Source organism: Labrus mixtus, chromosome 7 (assembly GCF_963584025.1).
Source record: "Labrus mixtus chromosome 7, fLabMix1.1, whole genome shotgun sequence".
Lineage (NCBI taxonomy): Eukaryota > Metazoa > Chordata > Actinopteri > Labriformes > Labridae > Labrus > Labrus mixtus.
In genome coordinates, this window is record NC_083618.1 from 9,549,318 (window position 1) to 9,570,264 (window position 20,947).

General features: G+C 39.0%; 1 protein-coding gene across 2 annotated transcripts; it reads right to left on the bottom strand.

Moving 5' to 3' along the window:
• Window positions 1–15,845: 15,845 nt before the first annotated feature.
• Window positions 15,846–20,850, bottom strand: si:dkey-28n18.9 (sorting nexin-6). 2 transcript variants are annotated; one of them, XM_061042646.1, is made up of 14 exons: window positions 20,618–20,850; window positions 20,231–20,341; window positions 19,963–20,070; window positions 19,292–19,352; window positions 19,010–19,134; window positions 17,798–17,881; window positions 17,636–17,710; window positions 17,495–17,525; window positions 17,192–17,279; window positions 17,022–17,061; window positions 16,818–16,904; window positions 16,618–16,707; window positions 16,340–16,405; window positions 15,846–16,223 (listed from the first exon to the last, which is right to left on the bottom strand). In XM_061042646.1, the coding sequence occupies exons 1-14, from the start codon at window positions 20,621–20,623 to the stop codon at window positions 16,086–16,088; spliced, it is 1,110 nt and encodes a 369-aa protein (XP_060898629.1). In that variant the 5' UTR covers window positions 20,624–20,850; the 3' UTR covers window positions 15,846–16,085. The 2 variants fall into 2 exon arrangements, with proteins under 2 accessions (XP_060898629.1, XP_060898628.1); XM_061042645.1 differs by lacking the exon at window positions 20,618–20,850 and having other exon boundaries at window positions 20,231–20,350.
• Window positions 20,851–20,947: the final 97 nt, after the last annotated feature.

Genomic DNA, 20,947 nt, shown 5'->3' on the forward strand with positions numbered 1-20,947 from the left:
TGCAAAGACAATGCCAGGGAATCACACTAATGATGTCAGACCATGTCAGTCTTGTTCAAGAGCATGGCACTGACCTTTGAGCTCCCAGGATGTTGTCATGAGCTAACCCAACCTTTAGGACCCTTCAGTGAGTTTATCTAGTGTTTAAAAACTGTTATATGATCCTATTTCCACTCTTTGTTTACATGGTTCATGGTGGAATGATGTAATACTCCAAACAACAACAAAGGATGTTATTATTTATGGGAATAACAAATATGTCAAAATCTGAGCAATACTCTTCAAGGGAAATAATTAAAGTGAAAATACTAATCTCACATACTGTAGTTTAATAACAAACCTTACAGTGTCTAAAGAAGATATGTTTATTTTTGTGTGATAGATCATTCTTGCTCATTCATCAAGTGTAATGTCTTCTGTGAATAAGTTTGACAAAAAGGTAGATCAAATTGTTCTACACAAAGAGATGGACTGGAAAACTAGCTAAAATCTCCTAATTAAAAATCAAATTGATAGAATACATTAAGTTCCTGTAATCCTTAAACACTACAGAGAATAAAAAAAACATTATTAAGGAAGCTGCACTGTAACATTAAGTCAGCCAAAATCAACCCACACAGACATATTGTGCGGTGGAGCTCCTGCTGTGTGGAGGCAATGATCTGTTGACATAAATGTATAAGAAATACATGCAGCTTCTGTTTTTCATTCTGAAAGCACAGCCTGAAGCCAGATCTAATGACTACGTCTGTTTACTGGCAGCGACTCGGCTGTTACTCACTCACAGACGTTTTTGGCATTTTCTGTGTGCGAGCATCAGAGACTGTAGTAACCTTACTATTGTTAACAATCAGACGAGATGTTAAGAGAGTGAAATCCCAAAATAAACCACATCTTTAAATGACAGCCATTTATCAGTTTGTAGTTTCTTAGAGGCTTTTCTTGTTTCCTTTATGTGGATTGAGTCCTGCGACTATTGCATAAAGTCTTCTGAGGTTCTTGTCAAGATTTGTCAAATATCTCTGGTAATGTCATAGTGATGTAAGTGTTATATGGCTGACCTAATGAAGTGTTGTTTAGACCTTGGGAACCTTGGGACACCAAACAGATTGTGCAACCAGTGTTATTATGTCACAAAAAGCTTGTGTACAAGCTGTATTGACATTTGCTAAAAGCTAGTTAGCAGCTAGCAGAAACACTTCTGTTGTCTGTTTATTCTCACGTCCTTTCTCTGCAGCATTTCCCCCAGTCTCTCCTTTTCCCCTCATCTCCATCTCCACATTTATAAATCAGGTTATTAAAGCCCCAGGATAAGGGTGAGTCTTTCTGTTCAAAATAGATCATCACTCCTCTTCATTGAATTTGTGCTTACAAGGATGTGTCCGCCATAAAAGCTATTTATCGTCCATTCAGCAATGTTCCAGCTCTGAACGGTGTTATGATAAGGTTAGAGTATTTATGGCAACACATGCTGGTAACCTCTGTTATTTATTTTAGGGAAGCTGCTGTGATGGCAGAAATATTAACGTTGTGATTCTTTATTACTGATTTTATCTGGGCCTGTTCGGTCACAGTAGTTTACCGAGCTGTGTGTGGCTGCATGGTGGAGATGAGCCAGAATGCAGATAACACTGCACATCAATCTGACTAATTAGCTCAACAATGCACGCAGAGGTTAAAAAAAACAAACTCTGATTGATAGAGCTGGCGAATGCATTTTCTTGCTTTAAACATAACTATCCTCTATCCTCTTGTTCTCACGACTGACTTTATGGCCAATCAACCAATTAAAAATGTGGTCAATGATCTCATTCAAGACCTTCTGTCTGCAATGCAGGTTTATTGTATGCCTTTAATAGAGACTTGTAATGCTCTATGTCATTGTAGCTGCTTATTGAATGCTTATTGAATGTGAAAAAACACAAATGTGCAAAGCGGTGCCTCCTCTGGCAGGCTAAAAGCCTACAGAGACAGGATGTACAAAAGAGATTCATGCATATAAGCAGATTATGCACCTCCTGGAGATGATCATGTCACACTTTATTTTTTCAGTGGCCAAAGATGCTCTGCAAATTATAGGCACAAAGGGATCTAATTAACTATTCAGTCATAATTTGAGACCCTTCACTGTTATTGTCCTCATGCTCTAACAGCAACACTGCAGGCTTAAGCGCCTTTTTCACACATACTATACCCCCGGGGGGTTTCACACACAGTGCCGACATGCTATCTAATGACATAAGATAGACAAACTGTCCAGGCCTGTCACCATGAAATGCATGCAACTTTTTCCAACATCACACTTGTCACGGGGATTCCTGCCGCTGTCGATACAGTCACTGTCACAGCTGGTATAGGAAGTGACAGCAGGGGAGTTTGTGGAAAGTGAGAATTTGACATCAGTGATGTGACAGTATCAAGGATTTATCATATGTCATATTCATTCCAACAGAAACATGTATGTTTTAGATCTAATTTATTTTTTTCAAACAACAATTTTAAATGTTTTTATTGGATATTAATGTTTGCCACATTCTTGCTGCGTCTCACGACTCTTTCACTAAATTCAAATTGTTTGTTTTCAAATTTACTATGGATACAACAAATGAGCTAAATCATTGGCTAAATATTATAGTTAAAAATATTCATCTGGCTAGCATAACCTAGATGGTCTGATCAAGTATCAGGCCAGGATTGGAAAAAATCCATATCCCTCAGGAGCAAATATGTATACCTCAGTCGTCTAATAAAGAGCCCTTGAACTCACTGTGACTCTCCAGTGAAGCAATAATGTGAAGGTGTCCATGCTGTCACCCCAGCTCTGACTAAGACCCACTCTTCTCTCTTGCAGGAATCAAGGGCTGCACAGTCGATATCCCACAGATGGTGGCGGGAACAATGTGATCCACGCAAGCCATTGGTGCCACTTGACTCATTACTGTGAATGGGCAGCCTGGGGTAAATGGGGAAAAGCACAAGGTAAGGAGGTGGTAAATGATCCCACAGCTGTAGGAACAGGAGACGGCGCATTAGGCCAGTAATGAAGCACTGAGAGGCAACAGACGGCGGGAAGCTTTTCATTTCTGAGGGGAGTGATTGCTGTGTGACACAAAGTAATGTTAGGTATCCACTATTACCAATATTCTACTCTAGGGTCCTTGAATCAGCGGGTCAATAAGAAAATTGAACCATTGACCTCGGCCTATGACATTAATCAATTCATCTGCCATCGGACTTCCATGCTTCATTAACTCCGGAGTTGGTTTAATCAGTTTAATGACAATGAAACCATTAGGGAAAATGTATGAGCTTGTTTTGCATGTAATTTATCATCTTAACAATCCTAGTGCTGTTAGTTTTCAGGGGTAAATATTTTCACTAAAATATGTTTACAACAGCACAACATGTACCATGAAACAACAGATGCTTATTGATTAAAGAGGCTGCAAAGACATCTGTACACAGTAACAATAAAGTGTTAAAAAGGCAACTCTTTATAATGCAATCCAAAGGTCAGCTTGGATGACAAAATGATTCTGCTTTTACATCAACTGGCCTATTTCTTTGCCAACACTTCTTCACACCCAACCCAAGGTGATACCCTTTATACTAAAAAGAGTGACTGACCTGTCTGCCAATCATGTGCTCTCTCGGATGATTGATTGGTTCCACTCTGTGACCGCACACCATCAGTCAGAGGGAGGAGAAACACTCATCAATATTAATTCTTTGTCTTCTCATCTATATTCATATCCTCATTCATATGTATCACTGCTTACACAGAGCAGATTAGGGGGCTTTGTGTTCATGTCTTCAGATCATTGTTTGAGATGAAGAGGTGGAGAACCACCATGGTCTTCTTACTGACACCGACACAGCTCTGTGTCTGCAGGTTGAAATCAACTTTGACCTGAAAGGGAACCCTGCAGGAAATGAAAAGTTTGAGTTATAGATACCCTACACAAATAATTTTTTCTAGTCAGCTAAGTTTTGAAAAATATCCTACATTTACAATCATATCCTCACGACACGATTGTAAATGTCTACACACAATTTTAATATAATCCTGCAAGTTATGGATTGATGAAAGTGTTTTGCTGGGGACAAAAAGTGTCTCTACCAATTTTAATAAAAGTCCATCCAGTCCACTGCTAAGCACTAAGCCAGGTTTTCAGAATACTGTAAATTAATGTTCGAGAGTTCTTCCTGCTTAATCTCACTGGTACCTCTGATTTGCAAAATAGACGTAAACAATATCACACAAGTGGGAGTGATGATATAGGCTACTGAACATCAGGACTGCTGTGATTTTGGTCTTAGACACCATGCCTCAGGCTGAATGCCGCTTATCACAGTTATCATCTGTGGACGATATTTTCCACCACAGCTTTGTTCTTTCTTCTTCTCATACCTTGCCTTCTTCTGCCTTTCAACATTTGATGTTTATTTCCCCCAATCTGAATCTATAGTTGGCTGATACACATGAAAAAGGCAAAGCTAGAACAGTCTTACACACTCACACAAACATAGCCTATACTGAAAGGACGTGTTAATAGCGGAGAGGAAACAGAGGCAAAGCTGCTACAGATTGTTCCTCTCTTCCTGTGCTTAATATTATAATGCCTTTTGCAAAACGTTTCAACGACCAAATTATAAAGTAATAAAGTTTTAAAAATAAATCTTACCTAAAACTGAACGGTTGCTTAGCAACCCAAACACTCTGCCTCACTGTTGCTACTTTGCTTGTGTCAATGGTTACCACTGATCAGCTACTTAGTTTGATGAATATTTATTTGAATGTTTTCATTTATCATGCAGCGAGTTAAATAAGCGTGTGTTTGCCATTCAGAGATACCAGCTAGATTAAGCAGGACAAACTCTGTCTGCTGTGTAGTATACAGTATTCAGAACACATGCTTAGGTGGAGTGATGCACATTGTGAAAACTCCCAGTGATGTTATATTCTTTTAAATATCCCTCTTGTGACCCACACAAGCACTGTGGAGAGAGCTTTCTGTTTTTATGCTCCTAAATTGAACTCACTGCCCCTGGACAGCAGAACAGAAAGCTCTCTGGGTGTTTTTAAAACATAAACTGAAGACTGACTTTTACTTTATTCTTTATCATTGTCTTTACATTTCTTTTATGTAGGCTGATGTTTTTTTATTTCGTCAGTTTTTTATCAGTCAACTTTTTGCTTTGTGTTTTTAATTAACTGATATTTTCTCCATGTTATATTGATTTAATTGATTTATGTTTTATTTCACTGATCTCTTTTTAAATTCATTTGATCCTTTTTATTATTTTATTACTTTTTCTTATTGTTTTTATCTCTTTCAGGTAAATAAAGCTGAGTTGAGATGAGTTATATAAGCCCTTGTGAAATGCCTCTCGTCCAATCAGAATACCTGGTCGACACGAACTGTTGTATCTTATAGTTTACCATGTGCATTACTGAATAAACAGCTTGATCCACTGAGAGGTTTTTTTTAAATGTACCGTTCCTGCAACCAGAACCCTCCTTTTCTGTTTTCTGCATTGCTTTTGTTGCAGAGAAGGCTTAATGTTGACATTTTAAGGCCAAGTGTCATTTTCAGACTATAGATTTAGTGTTGTTCTTTTCTTTGTTTCAGCATGTATTGTAGCTGCTGCAATCAGCAGAAAATTGTTTTTCATCCTGTACAGTAAAAAAAAAGCTCTTTGTCTCTCCTACGCTCAGCTGAGTGAGGCAGAATCTCTGCCCATACAGCAGGTGGGAGAAACAGCGTGGTCTCTCAGGACACAGGACAAGTACAGGACAGAGAACTGTGAACAGACTCCTCCGCTGAGTCTTAAATACACATCACAAATGTACTTTCATGTCCCCTTCTCTGGCTTAATTTGTCCTGACCTCAATAAAAAAAAAAGAGTCCTGATTTGATTAATATTCCTCAGTCCTGAAGCATTGGCTCTAATGTGAGGACTGATTTTAAAAATGCTGGTCCCAGAGTACAGAAAAGCACATAGTCTTGCTCTGTCATATTCAACAAACCTCTAAACCTCTTTAAGATCTCAGCAGACAGACCTCCAGGTTCAAACGAAGTAAGAAAAATCCTCATGAAATACATCCCTTTCCTACCTTGCCCCCATCGCTTTAGCTTAAACTCACAGCTGCTGTCAGACAGCAGCACTTTTTCTGTGTGATTTTTAAATCCCGACCTAAATCCTATATATTCTCCCTGTCTTCAGACTGCTCATATCTGTCTACATTTGAAGGGATTAAACAGTCTCTGTGCAGTTCAGGCTTGTTAAGGCATATGCAGGAGCTGTTTTACAGTAACTGGGGTGAATATTTTCAACAGTAGTTTAGAGTATTGGGCGCAGAGTACAGCCCATGGGTCTTCTTTACACGACCTCTGCCTCTTCAATCCATCTCTCTTTTCAAGAAGAGACAAGGACTGCTTGAACTGAGTCTGAATATGCTCTTGTCTCCTGGACAGTTTGAAATGTCTGCTTGCAATTTTCTACATCCTTTTTTTCATTTCATTGGAAATAATTCTGACCTCTATTGATCAATCCATATTTATACTTAATAAAGCTTTTTTCTTTCTTTTTCTTTCTTTCTTTACCCCCTCTAGTCTTATCTCAGAATTGGTCCATCAGAGGTTTCTTCCATGTTTCTATGCTGAGGTACTTTGCTGTTAAGTTTTCTACAGAGCTCTTAAAACTTAGACACCATGGTGACTTAGACACCATGATTAGCCATTGTTAATATTCCTTTTAAAATCCAGTTTCACATTGTGTGGAATAATAAGCAAAATAAACCCACTAAAATTATCTTTGCTGAGAGAATGCTTTGCTTATAATGCTGGATGGCGGATGATAAATCACAGAATCTGATCATGCAAGAAGCACACAGACAGCAGCAGCAGATGTTTTAAAAAGTCAAGCTAGGAAAAACAGTTTATATATAAATATGAATGTCAAGACTGCCAGCATTCTCTGTGGGAGCTAAACACATATTCTACTGAAGACCTTTCAAACTGTAAACATCTCTCTTCCTATCTGAATCAGATGATCTGTGCATTTTAGTGTAACCCCATCTTTTCATTCTCACATGCTTGCACACTTAGTTGAGTGACCTTTATTTGTTTCTGAGACGCTTAGCCACAAAAAGCCATCAGTGGAATCAGGTTTGATTACAGTTTGTGTATCTAAGGTGTACCTGTGTTCATTACAGGCAGACTTAAAATAGTTTAAATACATTCCTGTTTAAAGGTTAAACTACTTTGCATTGTGTCATAATGTAAGTCATGTTATGCAAGTCACATACAGACTATAAATACATCTATTGGACAAATTGAGACACTAGCTTACCTAAAACGGTGCTACTGAAATGATAAACCAGATGAAGGACGAGCCCAGAAACTAAAGCCTTATGTTTTCTAAGACTTTAGGGACCCAAATATTCAATTTTGCCTAAAAGATTGATAGATTTGAACAGTAGAGATTAAACCAATATAATTTGTTTCCCCCCCACATTGTTTTTGTTCCATCAAATCAATAATTTCTGCAGCCACACAATAACAATGGGAAAGGATTATGTTAAAATCAACGCTCATGTACTTTCATTATGCCACAAACAATACACAACATTCCTCATTCGTCCTTGGAGAAACAAGAAATTGTTACTGCTTGCTCAGCCTCTTTTGCTTTGTTCCTCTTTCACCCCCCCCTCCTCTCGGCTCATGTTTGCTCTGCGGCAGGAAGTATCTGATTAAAAAGACTATCAGCACGACCGGAGGCCCCGTGCCTTCTAATCAAACCATAATGGGAGTTTACCATGTATTATCTCTGACGGGGATTTAATGAGACTTTAGCATGCATTATCTCAAAGTGAAATTTAACAGCAGTATCCTGGGGGTTTTGCGGTCCCATCTGTATCTGTTTGCCAAGTCTGAGTCAGAGGAAACAACAGCAGGAAAGGTGAGGCGAGGCTTGTCTTGGGAGCTTGGATACATCCCTGCAACAGATGCTCTACCTCTGTTTGCTGTCGGTGCTGGTTTGACTTTCCATCTGGTTGCTTTGCCCTTGTATGTTTGTTTGGAACATGAAGGTGGCACAGTGAGCAAAGAGGCTGTCCTTCAGCTACCAGAAGGCTTTAGTTTGAGCCCCCTTTGCAGCCAGAATCATCCTGCTGAGGTGTCCTTGAACAAAACTGTGAATTCTGTGCAGTTTCAGGGGGGCAAAGTAAAGAAGCTGACAGGTTAAAACAAATGAAAAGGTTTTCTTTGAAAACTTTTTCATCAAATCTTTGACAAACAAATTAAGCAAGCTGAAGAGATTTCCTTTTGTTCTGCAGATGAGTGAAGTTGGTGCAGTGCTTTGCGAGTATTACCCGCCCATGGACTTTCCACATGTTACAGTGTTACATCGATGAACATATAGCCTAGTTGTTGTTATTTTACTGAAACAAGAGTTGTCCTGAAGCAGACATCTGAGCAGGCATTGCTTGAATGCAATAGTTAACCTGAATGCACCTGAAGTGTTTGGGCCTGATCTTATGTAGACATTTGTTAATCTATATATAGGCCTACAGATTCTGCATTTTTTTTAAACAGAGCCTGGGGGCATTGGTTTATCTCAGTTGTTAGAGCATGTGCTTCCTTTACTGAGGTTGACGCCCTCTACGGCTCAGCACAAGATTCAGCTCATCACCTTGGCCTCGGCCTACAATCCATGTCTACAGGCTGTCCTGTCAATAGCGGCAAAAGGCCAGGAAATTAATCCAAATAAAAAAACAGAACTTGAAGTTGTGGGAACAGAATTTTGTTGTTTTTGGCTGTATCCAGGAATACAGTGAGTGTGATGAGCAAACGGGTCAGAACGCATTCATTCATAATGCAGGCCCAGAAGTCATTATCAGTCATATAAATTAGCTTTAGCTTGTGTTTCGTAACAGACATCGTCATGCAAGTGCAGCTAACAATCAGCTTTTAGACGTCATTTCTAAACATCAACCTCAATCGTGTTTCTAAAGTTGCAGTTCAGACTGTAATCAATGTCAACTAGCAAAGTCAAAGTCATTTTAAGTCATCTATCACTACCTGAGATCTGAAGCAGGAGCCCCAAAAGTAGGCCGTTGCTCCCAGATGTTGTATATTGTTTTCAGCTAATAACTGTTGGGATTTCATCTACAGTAGTCTCACGAAGCTTCAAAGCTTTTCATATTATATGTTAATCATTTTGTATACCATACATTATCTCGCTGAATTCAACTATTTTGTGTTTTCAATTATACAACCCAAATAAAAAAAACAAAAAATCAAATACAGTTTTAAAATGAAAAAATATGGCAAAGGTCAATGGGACTGAGCATTTATGTAAGGGAATGTACAAAGCTCTCCTGCCCAGTTCATTACATTTTTATAGTTAATGGCAGCAATTAGAATGTAAAGATGGGAGCATCTGCTTGGATCTCACTTAATTTTATGAATCTTTCCTTTTAAGTTGTGGAACAAACACTTGGAAATGTTTCATGGGTGAAATAATTTCAGCTCTTCCATGTTGCAGCAGCAAACAGCAGCTACAGTAATATTAACAGTAAGAGCATGTCACTGTGCAGCAGCACACAGTGTGCTGTAGGACACACTCTGACTGAAAGAAGGCCACATGCTCAAGCCATGTGACTGTGTGACCTCTGCCTGATTGTGTGTTTGTGTGTGGGTGTTTGCCCTGCTACTCTGGTCAAGCTGTGATGGAAACAATTGATGAATAATTGATTTGACTCTAATGGATGCATTTGTATTTGTGTGTGTGAGTGTATATGCACTATAAATTTGTTTATATTCACTGTACTGTACCTTTGCGTGACCAAACATCATCAGGAGTTGGTTTTTTTTAGTGTTAACCTTTAGTTGTAACTGGAGGCATTATAAATGAAAGATCATAATATGAGAATGGGCTGATGGACAGTTCTTCCTCCACGCAGCATGTCTCCTGTTAGTCTTTTCCCCATGTTGTGAATCAAGAAGTCATCACCTCAGCATGTCAGCCTGTCCACAGGTTCGCTGCTGGCATTATTCTTGCAAACCTAATTAACAATATCATACCATCAGCTGCAATCTCTTGAAGGCATGACAAGCAGCCAGGAGGGGAGTGTGAAAGTATTAATATTTATGGCTCCATTCAGTTGTGAACAGAGAACTGGACTAAATTAGCAAGTCTAATGCTTTTCAATGCTGTAATGCCCTGCAAGGGAAGGGGAAATTGATACAGTATAGGCTCTCCAAATCACAGGTGGAGTGCTGCCATCAGGGTTGATTTCAGACTAAGAGGCTCTATATTGTGGTATTTACTTCTAGCCATGCCGCACATTCAGAATGGGATTTTCCTTATGGTGCTGTATAAACTACAGATGGTTAGGGCATCTGCATTATGGCATTAATCTCGCTCTCTCTTTTCTTCTCTCTCTCTCCCCCCTCCTGTCTCATTCTCAGTCCAACAAACTTTTAATGAGTCATAATCTGTGTAGGCAGTGATTAGATTTAATGAGGTGCCAGTAACCTTGGGTTGACTCAACTCCGCCGCAACACAAATTTTTGATCGAGCACAAGCGAGCCGTGGACTTCATGACAGCAGCACCATGCAAGCGAATTCAGGATTACGTCTCAGAAGATGGTTGGGTTTTTTTTTTTTTTTCATTTCTGCATCTGTAGTAATTGGTAGCGATGTCAAACCTCGATTGAAGAGTTTGCAAAGGAAGGAGAAACTTTCATATTAGCATTCTGTAGTCTAATTCTGTTCCCACAGCAGCCCCAGAGTGGGAGATCCTCAAAGACTGCTGTGAAGATGGAGACGAGCAATGTTGACTTCTGAGGGAGGAAACAAGTCAGGGAAGAAAAGACAGAATTTCTGATCTATCACCACCATCATATCTCAGGGTTGTATTCAGCAAATTTATTTGTTTCACATTATTTTGCATTAAATCTAGTAGGCTATATAACCTAGAATTGTCATATAAATTTGAAATGGTAGTTTCATGGACTGCCATGAAATAACTCAGAAAATGCATAAATTACCTTTATGCCAACTTAAGTACAACATATACAAATCACCTAGCGCAGATTAATGACACAAGACACCAAAGAATGAGTGTAGATCATGAAACGCCTCCTGTGTTAACACTTATTAAGAAGTGCCAATCATCTGTGGCCTGCCTTCACATTATTTTAAGATCCAACAAGTTGTCATCCTCTTCAAACTGGTGAAGTGTAGCTTTGATGGGCTGGCTGAGTCATAAGGCGCTGTCATGCTGCGTATGCAGATAAACTGCCTTCACTTCAAACTTCACAAAGCGATCTCTGTCAGGCCAAAGGGCTCTGTGCTGAATGTTGCCTTTCCACCAGTAATGAGCTACTTTAGCAAATCAGCTCTGAGTGCACGTTTTCAATGGGATACACACACTCTCTCACACTCTCTCACAGACACACACACACAGTTGAGCGCACAGAGCGTTGCAACGAGCTCCACGTCCTTGATCTGGGTCACGCTCTCAGCAGTTGAGAAGTGATCTTATTTGTGTTTGTGCGTGTGTGTGTGTGTTTGTGCCCATGTGCACTCACCCTGTGAGGTAGCTGGCTGCTGCAGTAAGAGAATAAAAAATGTGGCTCCCCTGTTGTGGAATTCTCTGCTCTATTATAGTGACAGGGAATCTTGACCAATAATAATGACATGCAAGAAAGAATGCCATAATTATATATAATTACATTTTATGTTTGTATTGGCTACTGTAAGTACAGTATAATTAATTTTATTCAATATCCCACATTTTCACAGATAATCTTTTTTTCCAAGTAAATTGAAGCACTCTGAATAGGAAGTAAAACCATGCTCCATAAACTTCTAACATTTAATTTTTACTGCACCTCTTTAAAATCAATAAACCACAAAAATGAACACAAACTTCTAGCGGTGAAATTGTTGGATTTAATGACAAACAAATGTGAGTACTGTATTGAGAGCCAATGTCTTCTGTTACAAGCTCAACAATTTAAGATTCAGTATAAACAGCTACATGGCGATCAGGGATGGCGTGTCATAAACATACTGTAAATGTTTCTCTCCATTAGATTAGGAGGTATACAAGGGAAACAATTGCATGCTGTTAAAAAAAAAAACAGGTTTATACTGAGATTCAATTCGTTAGGCACAGTTAGGTTAGGTCACGCCCCATGTAAAGAGGCAATAGTCCTTCAAACGGGCATACCGGGTTCAACTCTGACCTGCTGCTCCTTTCCCGCATGTCATTCCACACTCTTTCCTGATTTCCTACTCTATCCACTGTATCAAAAAGCCCCAAAATACATTCTTTAAAAGTGACTTCTTACAAGCTGATTTTCATTTTTAAATTAAGTAGATTTAAAAAGCCCTTTTAGAAGATCTTGTGGTCATTTGACACTTCACACATTTGAAGTGTAGGCTTTATATTGTAACTGTTGTGTATCAGTAGGTCTGTGACTGAATTATCTTAACAGTCAGATAGAAGATATGACATACAGAGCAGACAAGATTACCATCCATGGATTGATATAAATATTTTTGGTGCCCAAATGACAAATCTGTCTTGGTTGATCCCCTGACTTTACATGGGAGTCTCCTGCAGGTCAACCTTTCGCAAAGATACTGAGGTTTGTGATTATTTGCTTTCTAACTATTTTCACCTCAGCCGTAAAGGTAAAGGCTATCATGCTTACAAGCTACACATGGTTGTACTCTGCTGCACTTAAGCCTGTTAGTGCATGTGGTAAGGGCAGTAGGGGTGTTTAATCAACTCTAAACCAGAATCTAACTTACTCAGCAATGCCACCTGAGGGCTTTCACCCCAGGAATATTTAACACACTTGATCATAAAGGCAACAACACTTCAATAACTGAAGCAAGAAAGACCAGTTTCCAAAGGAAATGCAAATGTATTAATAATTATTTGATAACTGATGACGAAAGTGCTGGTGAGAATAGAATTGTTACATAATGAAAGTCAAATATTTTATGAAAAGTATCAAAAGGTTTATTTACCATAAGTTCTTCAGCAATGTAGTTTATTTTGTGTGTGTCTCTAGTTAGAAATAATTCATTCATAACTGGCCACCAGTTCCACTGAAGGGAAAAACTAAAATATTGAAGAAAAAACTATCAGTCAGATAAAATCAGTCAGGCAGTTACGGAATTCAACATGTTATTAGTATATTTACACTACCTTAGAATTTGACTTACCTCCAAATAATTACATACTTATCATGAAGTAAATGCAAAATCACTTAACTAACCTTAATCAAAACCTTGAAACAATCTTTTGACCTCATTACCTACCACAGAGTCACAGACAGGGAACCCCATATGTCTACCTAGAGGCAGAGACAAATGAAGAGACAGCCATGTTGCCACAGGTGCTTTAAATAAGCTCAGGCAATTTTATGGAGCTGGACTACGGAAGGACTTGACCTACTTCTATGGGGATGCATTCAAAGCCAATAGGGAAAAATACATTGACCTAAACGACTGTTCTTACTACCACGAACCTGATAAAGCCATGCGGGCAAAACGTGCCGTTTGTTTGAGTATGTATTTAAATCAAAATAACTAATTCAGCCTTCTTGTGTGCGGTGAATCTCTTCTCATTTACTAGCACCATTTTAAACATGTCAGCACTGGGCTCAAAATATAGCAATGCCTAAATATATTTCTGAAGAGATGCTCCCATTGCTAAATACTATTGGTCTCTCACACTCTCCACACTTATTTTGGGTAATGATTAGCCTGACCGTCATGTCTTTTTTATTTTTGGAGGATTTCAAAAAATACTTTCCATTAACCCACATATACACATGCATGATCATCACAAAAAGGCCCTAACCAACCAGGAACTTCAAACCCACAACTTTCTTATAACAAGGCGACAGTGCTACCCTGTACACTACTGGGTAGTATCTAAAGTATTTTTTCTGCTTCAGTATCTATTTTGTTGCATTGTATTTTTTTATTTATTATTCTGCTACCTTTAACACCTCCAATCTACCGTGCAAGTAGATATTTTCCATTACATAATGATCTTTTTTAAAAAAGGCCCCAGCTGGGGGATTGGAGCACAGAACAATCACGCTGTGAGGCAGCAGTGCTACCCACCACACCACTTATCCTCTGTAAGTGCAAAGTAAGAGGGTCTCCACACTCTTGATGAACGCTCGGGGAGAACCTGCATGCTCTTCGCAGAAAAACCTCCTAGATAGTCAGCAGTTTCAAACCCTACAACCTTCTGAGGAAGAGACAGTCTTACACCTTGACCACCTTAGCACACTGTGGCATTTTCTTAAAAAAGTACATTTTGTTATAACTTTTAAGAAATGTTCCAGCCCCAGGGTTTCACACCCACAACATTTCTGCTGAAAGGTGCATTGCTAACCTTTACACCAACATGCTGTTGAAGTTTTTCCATTACATTATGATATTTCCTAAGAACCATAAGCAGTGGATCTGAACCAACAACCTGCTTAATGTTAGCAGTGGTGTTTCCCTTACACGACCCTGCAGTGCTTTCCTATAAAAGTTTTTTTTATTTTTAGCATTTCTTAAAGTTATGCAATCTTTGCTATCTTTTGGGGAAGTAGAGTGTGAAGCCTATCACAACAGGGGTGAGCTCTAGTAAACACGTTTCTTGCTCTGGCTCTGCCTCCCCTTTGCTCCTTCTAACATCTCTCTGCAGACTCTCCTTTCTGTATCCCTTTCCACTTTTTGTGGGGTTTCTTCACCGGGCTGATTTGTCCTTTGAATGTGCGCAGGTTCACTTATGTCTTATATAATGTAATATCAATTATTTTTGCCTTTATGTTTTTTTCCTTATTATTTGGTTTATTATTTGTCAATTTGTGTTCGTGTTTACTTTTTGTTGCAAGTTTTAATTTTATTGTTAAGTGTTACGTAACTGATTTTTGAGTGCATTTAAAGTGCTTTATAAATAAAAGTTATTGTTACTTTTATCTGGGCTGAGAAATGGTATAAAGCCAGTTACTATGGAGGAATATAGATGTTATATCAGAGTGTAAAAAAATGTAGGAAGCTTTATCCCAACCAAGAATATACCAAATATTCCAAAATATTCAGTTTAGGTGGATAGCAAACACACTGTGGGCCCTCAACGGCACGATTGCCCTTTATCTACTCCTACAATGTGTCAAATGAACGAGACCTCCTCTCTGCAGCTCTTCTTATGAGACCTGCCATCGATCTCTCTCTGACTCATTTCCTGAAATGGGAACCACTCCTCCTTATTCACCCAACGGAGAGATTACAGGCTGGAACAGATGAGATGAAGAGCTCAGCAGGGCTGAGATATGGACCTTCAGTCTATAGCAGACAGAGAAGGGGAGGATGACATTGGGCTTATGTGCTAGAAATCTCAGTTAATCATGTCGTAGTTTTGGACGAGACATCACACTTACAGGTTTTAGACTTTAAGGAAAAATAGAGCAACTGTATGTAAGATAATTAATAGATATTCACAAAGCTAAAATAGTTTTCTGAACTAAAAGGCAGTGCAGAGTGTCCTTGCTGCCACGTCCTTGAAGGAGCAGTCAAACAAACTGATTAATGCTCCAGGAGTGAGAAACACACACAAAGGCTAGCAGGTACTTTGGGAATCAATTCATCACACTTTATTTTGTGTGACCCTGGCTGGTGTAGTGGCTAGAGAGCTGCACAATACCACTCTCAGCACAAATGTATGAGCGTAGAAAAGCCCACATGCACACTCAGTCACACACCTGCAATGGCCTTAGAAAAGTCCAAGGCTGAGAAATCCAAACCATCACTTCAACTCAGGCTTTATTGGAACGAGTGCAAACACAGAACAAATATGGTTTTATTATCACAAAGGTTTCAATTCCTCTTCGTGACATGTTTTTTTTTTAACTGATTTTAAAGATTTTAAAAAGAAAAAAAAACCGCCTACAACAAGCAGGCCAAAACAAGCTGAAGGAAACTGTTTAGGTCATAGCCAATGCTACATTTAGACACACTGAGGATTAGGAGGGAGGGAGTCAGTGGGGTCACTAGGCCATCTCTTTAAAGGCCTGCAGGTGCTGGTTGAACAGGTCAGCATTTTCTTTGGCTGTAAGAAGCTGCTTTTCACACCACTGAACCAGAGCCTGCTGGAAAATCTCCACACGCACGTTCTGGAAGTGTTTAATCTTGGGGGGACCAAAAAAAAAAAGCATGTCAAAACAAATACTATATATAGATGTAAACAAACAGGGGGTTACACAACTCACTTGAGACACTGTGGAAAATAATTGTGACGTTTTACCTCATTTCTAGCCATTTCACAAATCTGAGCAAAGTCCGCCTCTGCTGCTTCCTTCGCCTCCTCCATCTGATTAATATGAAGAGCATGTCATCATCAGTATACAAGTTGTCCTAATCACAGTAAATTTACGAGCTATACTCAATTCTTACGTCTTCTTATCAGATTTGGTCTAATCTTTCCTCTTGCACAGAATTTTAGTAGAACAATACTGACACCTGCTGGTCACATGATAGTATTTACAAATTGTAATGCATTGGTTTGGACCATGGGACACTCACAGCAGCTTTCTTGGCAGGTTTGGCCTTCTCTGCATTCCTTCTTGCATTCTCCATCTCCACCAGTTTACAGGTTCTCCTAAAGAGCATTTCCTGTTTGAGAAATTATAGCCATGTGAAGTTTTAGAAATGACAAATGATCGTATTCAAAAGAGCTGCATGTAAAGAAAGCATACATTTAAAGAGAACTATAGCAGACGAACCTTTTCGGCCTCCTGGTAGCGTGAATCCAGGTCCAGGCCTAGACCGACAGTGTTGAAGTTGTTCTCAGCAACACTTGTCATATTTTTCTGCACACACACACACACACACACACACACACACACAAGCACATGACTTGCAAACCTCCTCTGCAGATGAGTATTTCATCATATTTATTTTTATTTTATTAAAGAGAATAAACTTACCTGTAAAGAATTAAAGACCTCGGATAATTTCACACAAGCCCTATAAGAAGAACGTGTTGTTAATTTTCTCTACTCATACTCATATATTTCATTTTGTATGCAGATTTCAGACGCATTTACTTTTACTTCATGTGATGTTTGCATGTGACTGATGCTACTATTTGTCTCACTTTGTGAAAGCCTGTTTGGCTGGGTCGTCCCCTGGTTCCACAAAGAGTTGCAAGGCAGCGGCGAAGTGCCCACAGGCCACCGCTATTTCTGCAAACAAAGAAAACAGGAGCTAAAAACTAACATGAGACCTGGGACAAATACAATTTGCGTTGTTGTTTTGGGTCACACTAATGAGCTACCTGTCCTACAACAAATATCAACCGCTAAATCTGTACAAAAATAAATCCAATATAACACAAACTGGTGAGCACTTCATGTTTGTCTTTTTAAACCTTCAAACTAAAAAGCAAAAGTCTCCTTACTTTGCTCAGTCAGCACCACATCCAGGAATTTCTGTATGAAGAACAAAGCCTTATTTGTATAAAACACAATCTGGTCTGCTTGTATAAGGGGGGAAAAGGGGAGGGGGGCAAGAAAATAATAAATAAAGTTGTCTGGCTCACCTCAGCTGCAGTCTTGGCGCAGCCAGTCAGAAGAATGTTATGATCACGCTCAGTTTGAAAGAACTCATCCACGTCCTGCGGACACACACAGTGTCACAATAAAAACCTAACATACAGGTGTAGAGGCTGCATCATTGGTTTGTTTGAGTGCCTGTTGCGTACCTTATGGCCATTTTTCCTCTTTTCCTCCACAGCATGGCTCAGCCGGTTGAAAATGCCTTTCCTTGCTTTCTGTTTGCCTGGAGGCTGCACACAAGATCAAAAATAAACAAGCAACGTTTGTTCAAGTAAATACTGCTTCTTTTGCAAAGTAAACAAGGTGCATGAAAGCTTCCTCACATGGGAGGATGCCTACAGGCCACAGAACGAGATGCTAACAACAACATGAAACTAATAATTAACATTTTTTTTTTTTTTTTTAGATTTATTTTTGGGCTTTTTGTGAAAGTTCTCTTTATTGGAGAACCAGGACAGTGGATAGAATTGGAAATCAGGGACAGAGAGAGTGGGGAAATACATGAGGAAAAGGAGCCACGGGTCGGATTTGAACCCTGGATTTGAAGCCCCCTTTGAGGACTATAGCCTCTGTACATGGGACGCGCACCCTAACCACTCGGCCAACAGCGCCCCCAAACGAATTAACATTAAGCATAAAACTTAATTCTTATTGAGTTCAAAAGTCTCAGGATGAGCACTGACAGACAAAAACTCTGACTTTTAAATAGTAAACTATAACTCTATGGACTCGTTCCTGCTTTCATAATGCATACATCTGTTTATAATAGACTCTATGAAGAATTAATTATATGTATTGCTTAAAAAAAAGTTACTTTAAGCTGATCATTCTATTTAGTCAGAATCCTGCATCTGATTAAAGCTGTTAACTTTATACGTGCACTTAAGAACAAAGTCATGTCTTTTTGCACGCTCTCTGTAATATTTGCAGGCACAGCACGCTTGTGTTTATTCAGTGAACCTAACTTCCCTTTGAAACATTTCAGTGCTCTCTTTTCATGACATTTCACCAGCCTGTTTGATATTTCTCTATCCAACAGTGGCACTGTATCTGTGTCCTAACCACTCTCTTCTAAGTTCACATTACAGCTGATAACAGACAAGCATGCATACAATAGGTATGTCCAAGTGTGGACATGAGGACACAACTGTTGTGTCACGTTGCTATTTTGTCTCTTATTTTCCCTACTGAAACAAAGTTAGTGAAAGTTCAGCCATTTATTGCTGGTCTTTTTCATAAAAAGGCATCACGTTGCACCTTTTTGCAATATAAAATGATTCCTTTTACCTGAGTTTAGTGTTAAAACATATATGAAAAAACAACAACTGATAAATAGCTGTTCATTTGTGTTCACTTACATCTGCGCTTGTAAGGAATATTTCCAGAGCTATATTTTTGCTGAGTGTGCTGTGTGCAGCAACCTGCCGGATGAAGGTTTCCAGAGCTTTACAGTACGGCTGCCACTCTCCCAAACCAAGGAGGCCTGCAGGAAAACCATCAACATTTTCAACACCTTGAACACCTCATATCACATTGACTCTTAAAAAGAGAAAACACACAGGAATGAAAAATATAGTCCGTTAATTTATCTTTTTGATCTTTCACATTTTTTTGTGGAGGTGGTTATCAGATGTACTCACCAAGCTGTTTCATCGCCTTGGCAGATGGGTTCACCTGGGCCTTCGGAGGAAGAGGAGGAAACTTCAAGAAAGAAGAGAGTAGACTTTTATTATTTCGTATACTGATGTTCAAAGTAAGATTTATCTATTGATTTCTTCATAATTGTTTGTCCCATTAGGTTCTTAGCCTGATAGATGAACCAAATGGCCAGGACTCCCTTGAAAAAGAGGTTTTTAATCTCAATGTGACTTTCCTGGATAAATAAAGGTTAAATAAAAAAATATATAAGGTTAGTACTTTTTTAAATGTAAAGTGCATGGATAATAATAAAAAATAACAATAACAGGCACAGAGCTTCTACCTATTTTTTGAACAGAAACTAGGGCAGCTGGCACAATGACTGAATGAATCAGTTTCCACACCATTAATAATAGGAGGAGGTAAAGAAGGCAGATGGAAGCCTTCAGATACTTGGTCTGTGTTACAGGACAACTTCATTTCAAGTTAGAACGTTAAGTAAATAAAGCTTCAAATTAAGAGCCTAAAAATACAACATAACAAAGCCTGACTCTAAACTGACAAGAGTGAGTGACAGACATGTTTCAGCTCTAACAAACCATCAGGGCGGAAATTTGTGCAAAGGTTTACAAAGGGGTCTGCTTGCAAAAAAGAAAAGAAAAAAAGAACTGACTATGATTCCCTGCAACCCGGGCACATCCTCTTGGGAGAAAAAATGCTGCTGCAGCCACTCAAAGTCATCGTAGATCCGAACCACATGGAACTCTCCAGTCCCCGACAGCTGCCACACAAAAGAGACGTCATGACACCCCAAACTTTCTGTGTTGACAACATTGTCATTCAAATAAATAAAACAGACTTGTCCCTCTGGTTTTACACATGTACACAGATCTAGTGTAAACAAAGTTGGCAGCAAACAAGTAAAAACAAGGTTTTCTTACTTTTTGAGATATAACAAGGAAGGTGAGAGTGTCCCCGTCTTTCAACAACTCTGTAACCTTGATGTTGTGACTATGGACACTCAGAGCTGATGTAGCCTCTTTAACCTCTTCCTGTAACATTGAACATGCAACATTAAGCAAGATGATATTTTGAGTAAGGTAAAACCACATTAGTATGCAAGCTAATTACTACATGTCAAGGAAAACAGCCTAAACAAACTTAGTTTGATTCAAAACACAACTCCTCTTACTTTTTTTTTTATTATGCAAACTGAGAATAAAGGAAATTAAAAACTTCCCTTAGCAACAATATATGTCTGCATGGAGTAAAAAGCTGTCACATGATTGTCAGAGGTTGGCAGAGAGAGCATTTGAAGGCATACTTACCATCATTGTATAACTTGAGTTATTCTTTCCAGTACGTCCTTCTCTGCTTTGTAAAATTCTTCAATCCCACTTTATCTTCCTAAAAACAGCAATAAGCTGTGAAGATCTTTTGTCTAAATGTTGGCTTTAGAGAGCTCACTCTCCAACCGCTGAGCAGGCACAGGATTTCCTTTCGGTCAAAGTGCACGCTGGCCCTGTATGAAATGAAGTCAAACAGAGCCAAATGTAAAGTGCTGGCTCAGAGAAAAAGATGTGTAACTTCTATGTTAGTCAGTAACTCAGGAGCTTGGACACACCCACTCAGTAAAACTAGCAAACTGATCCAATAAG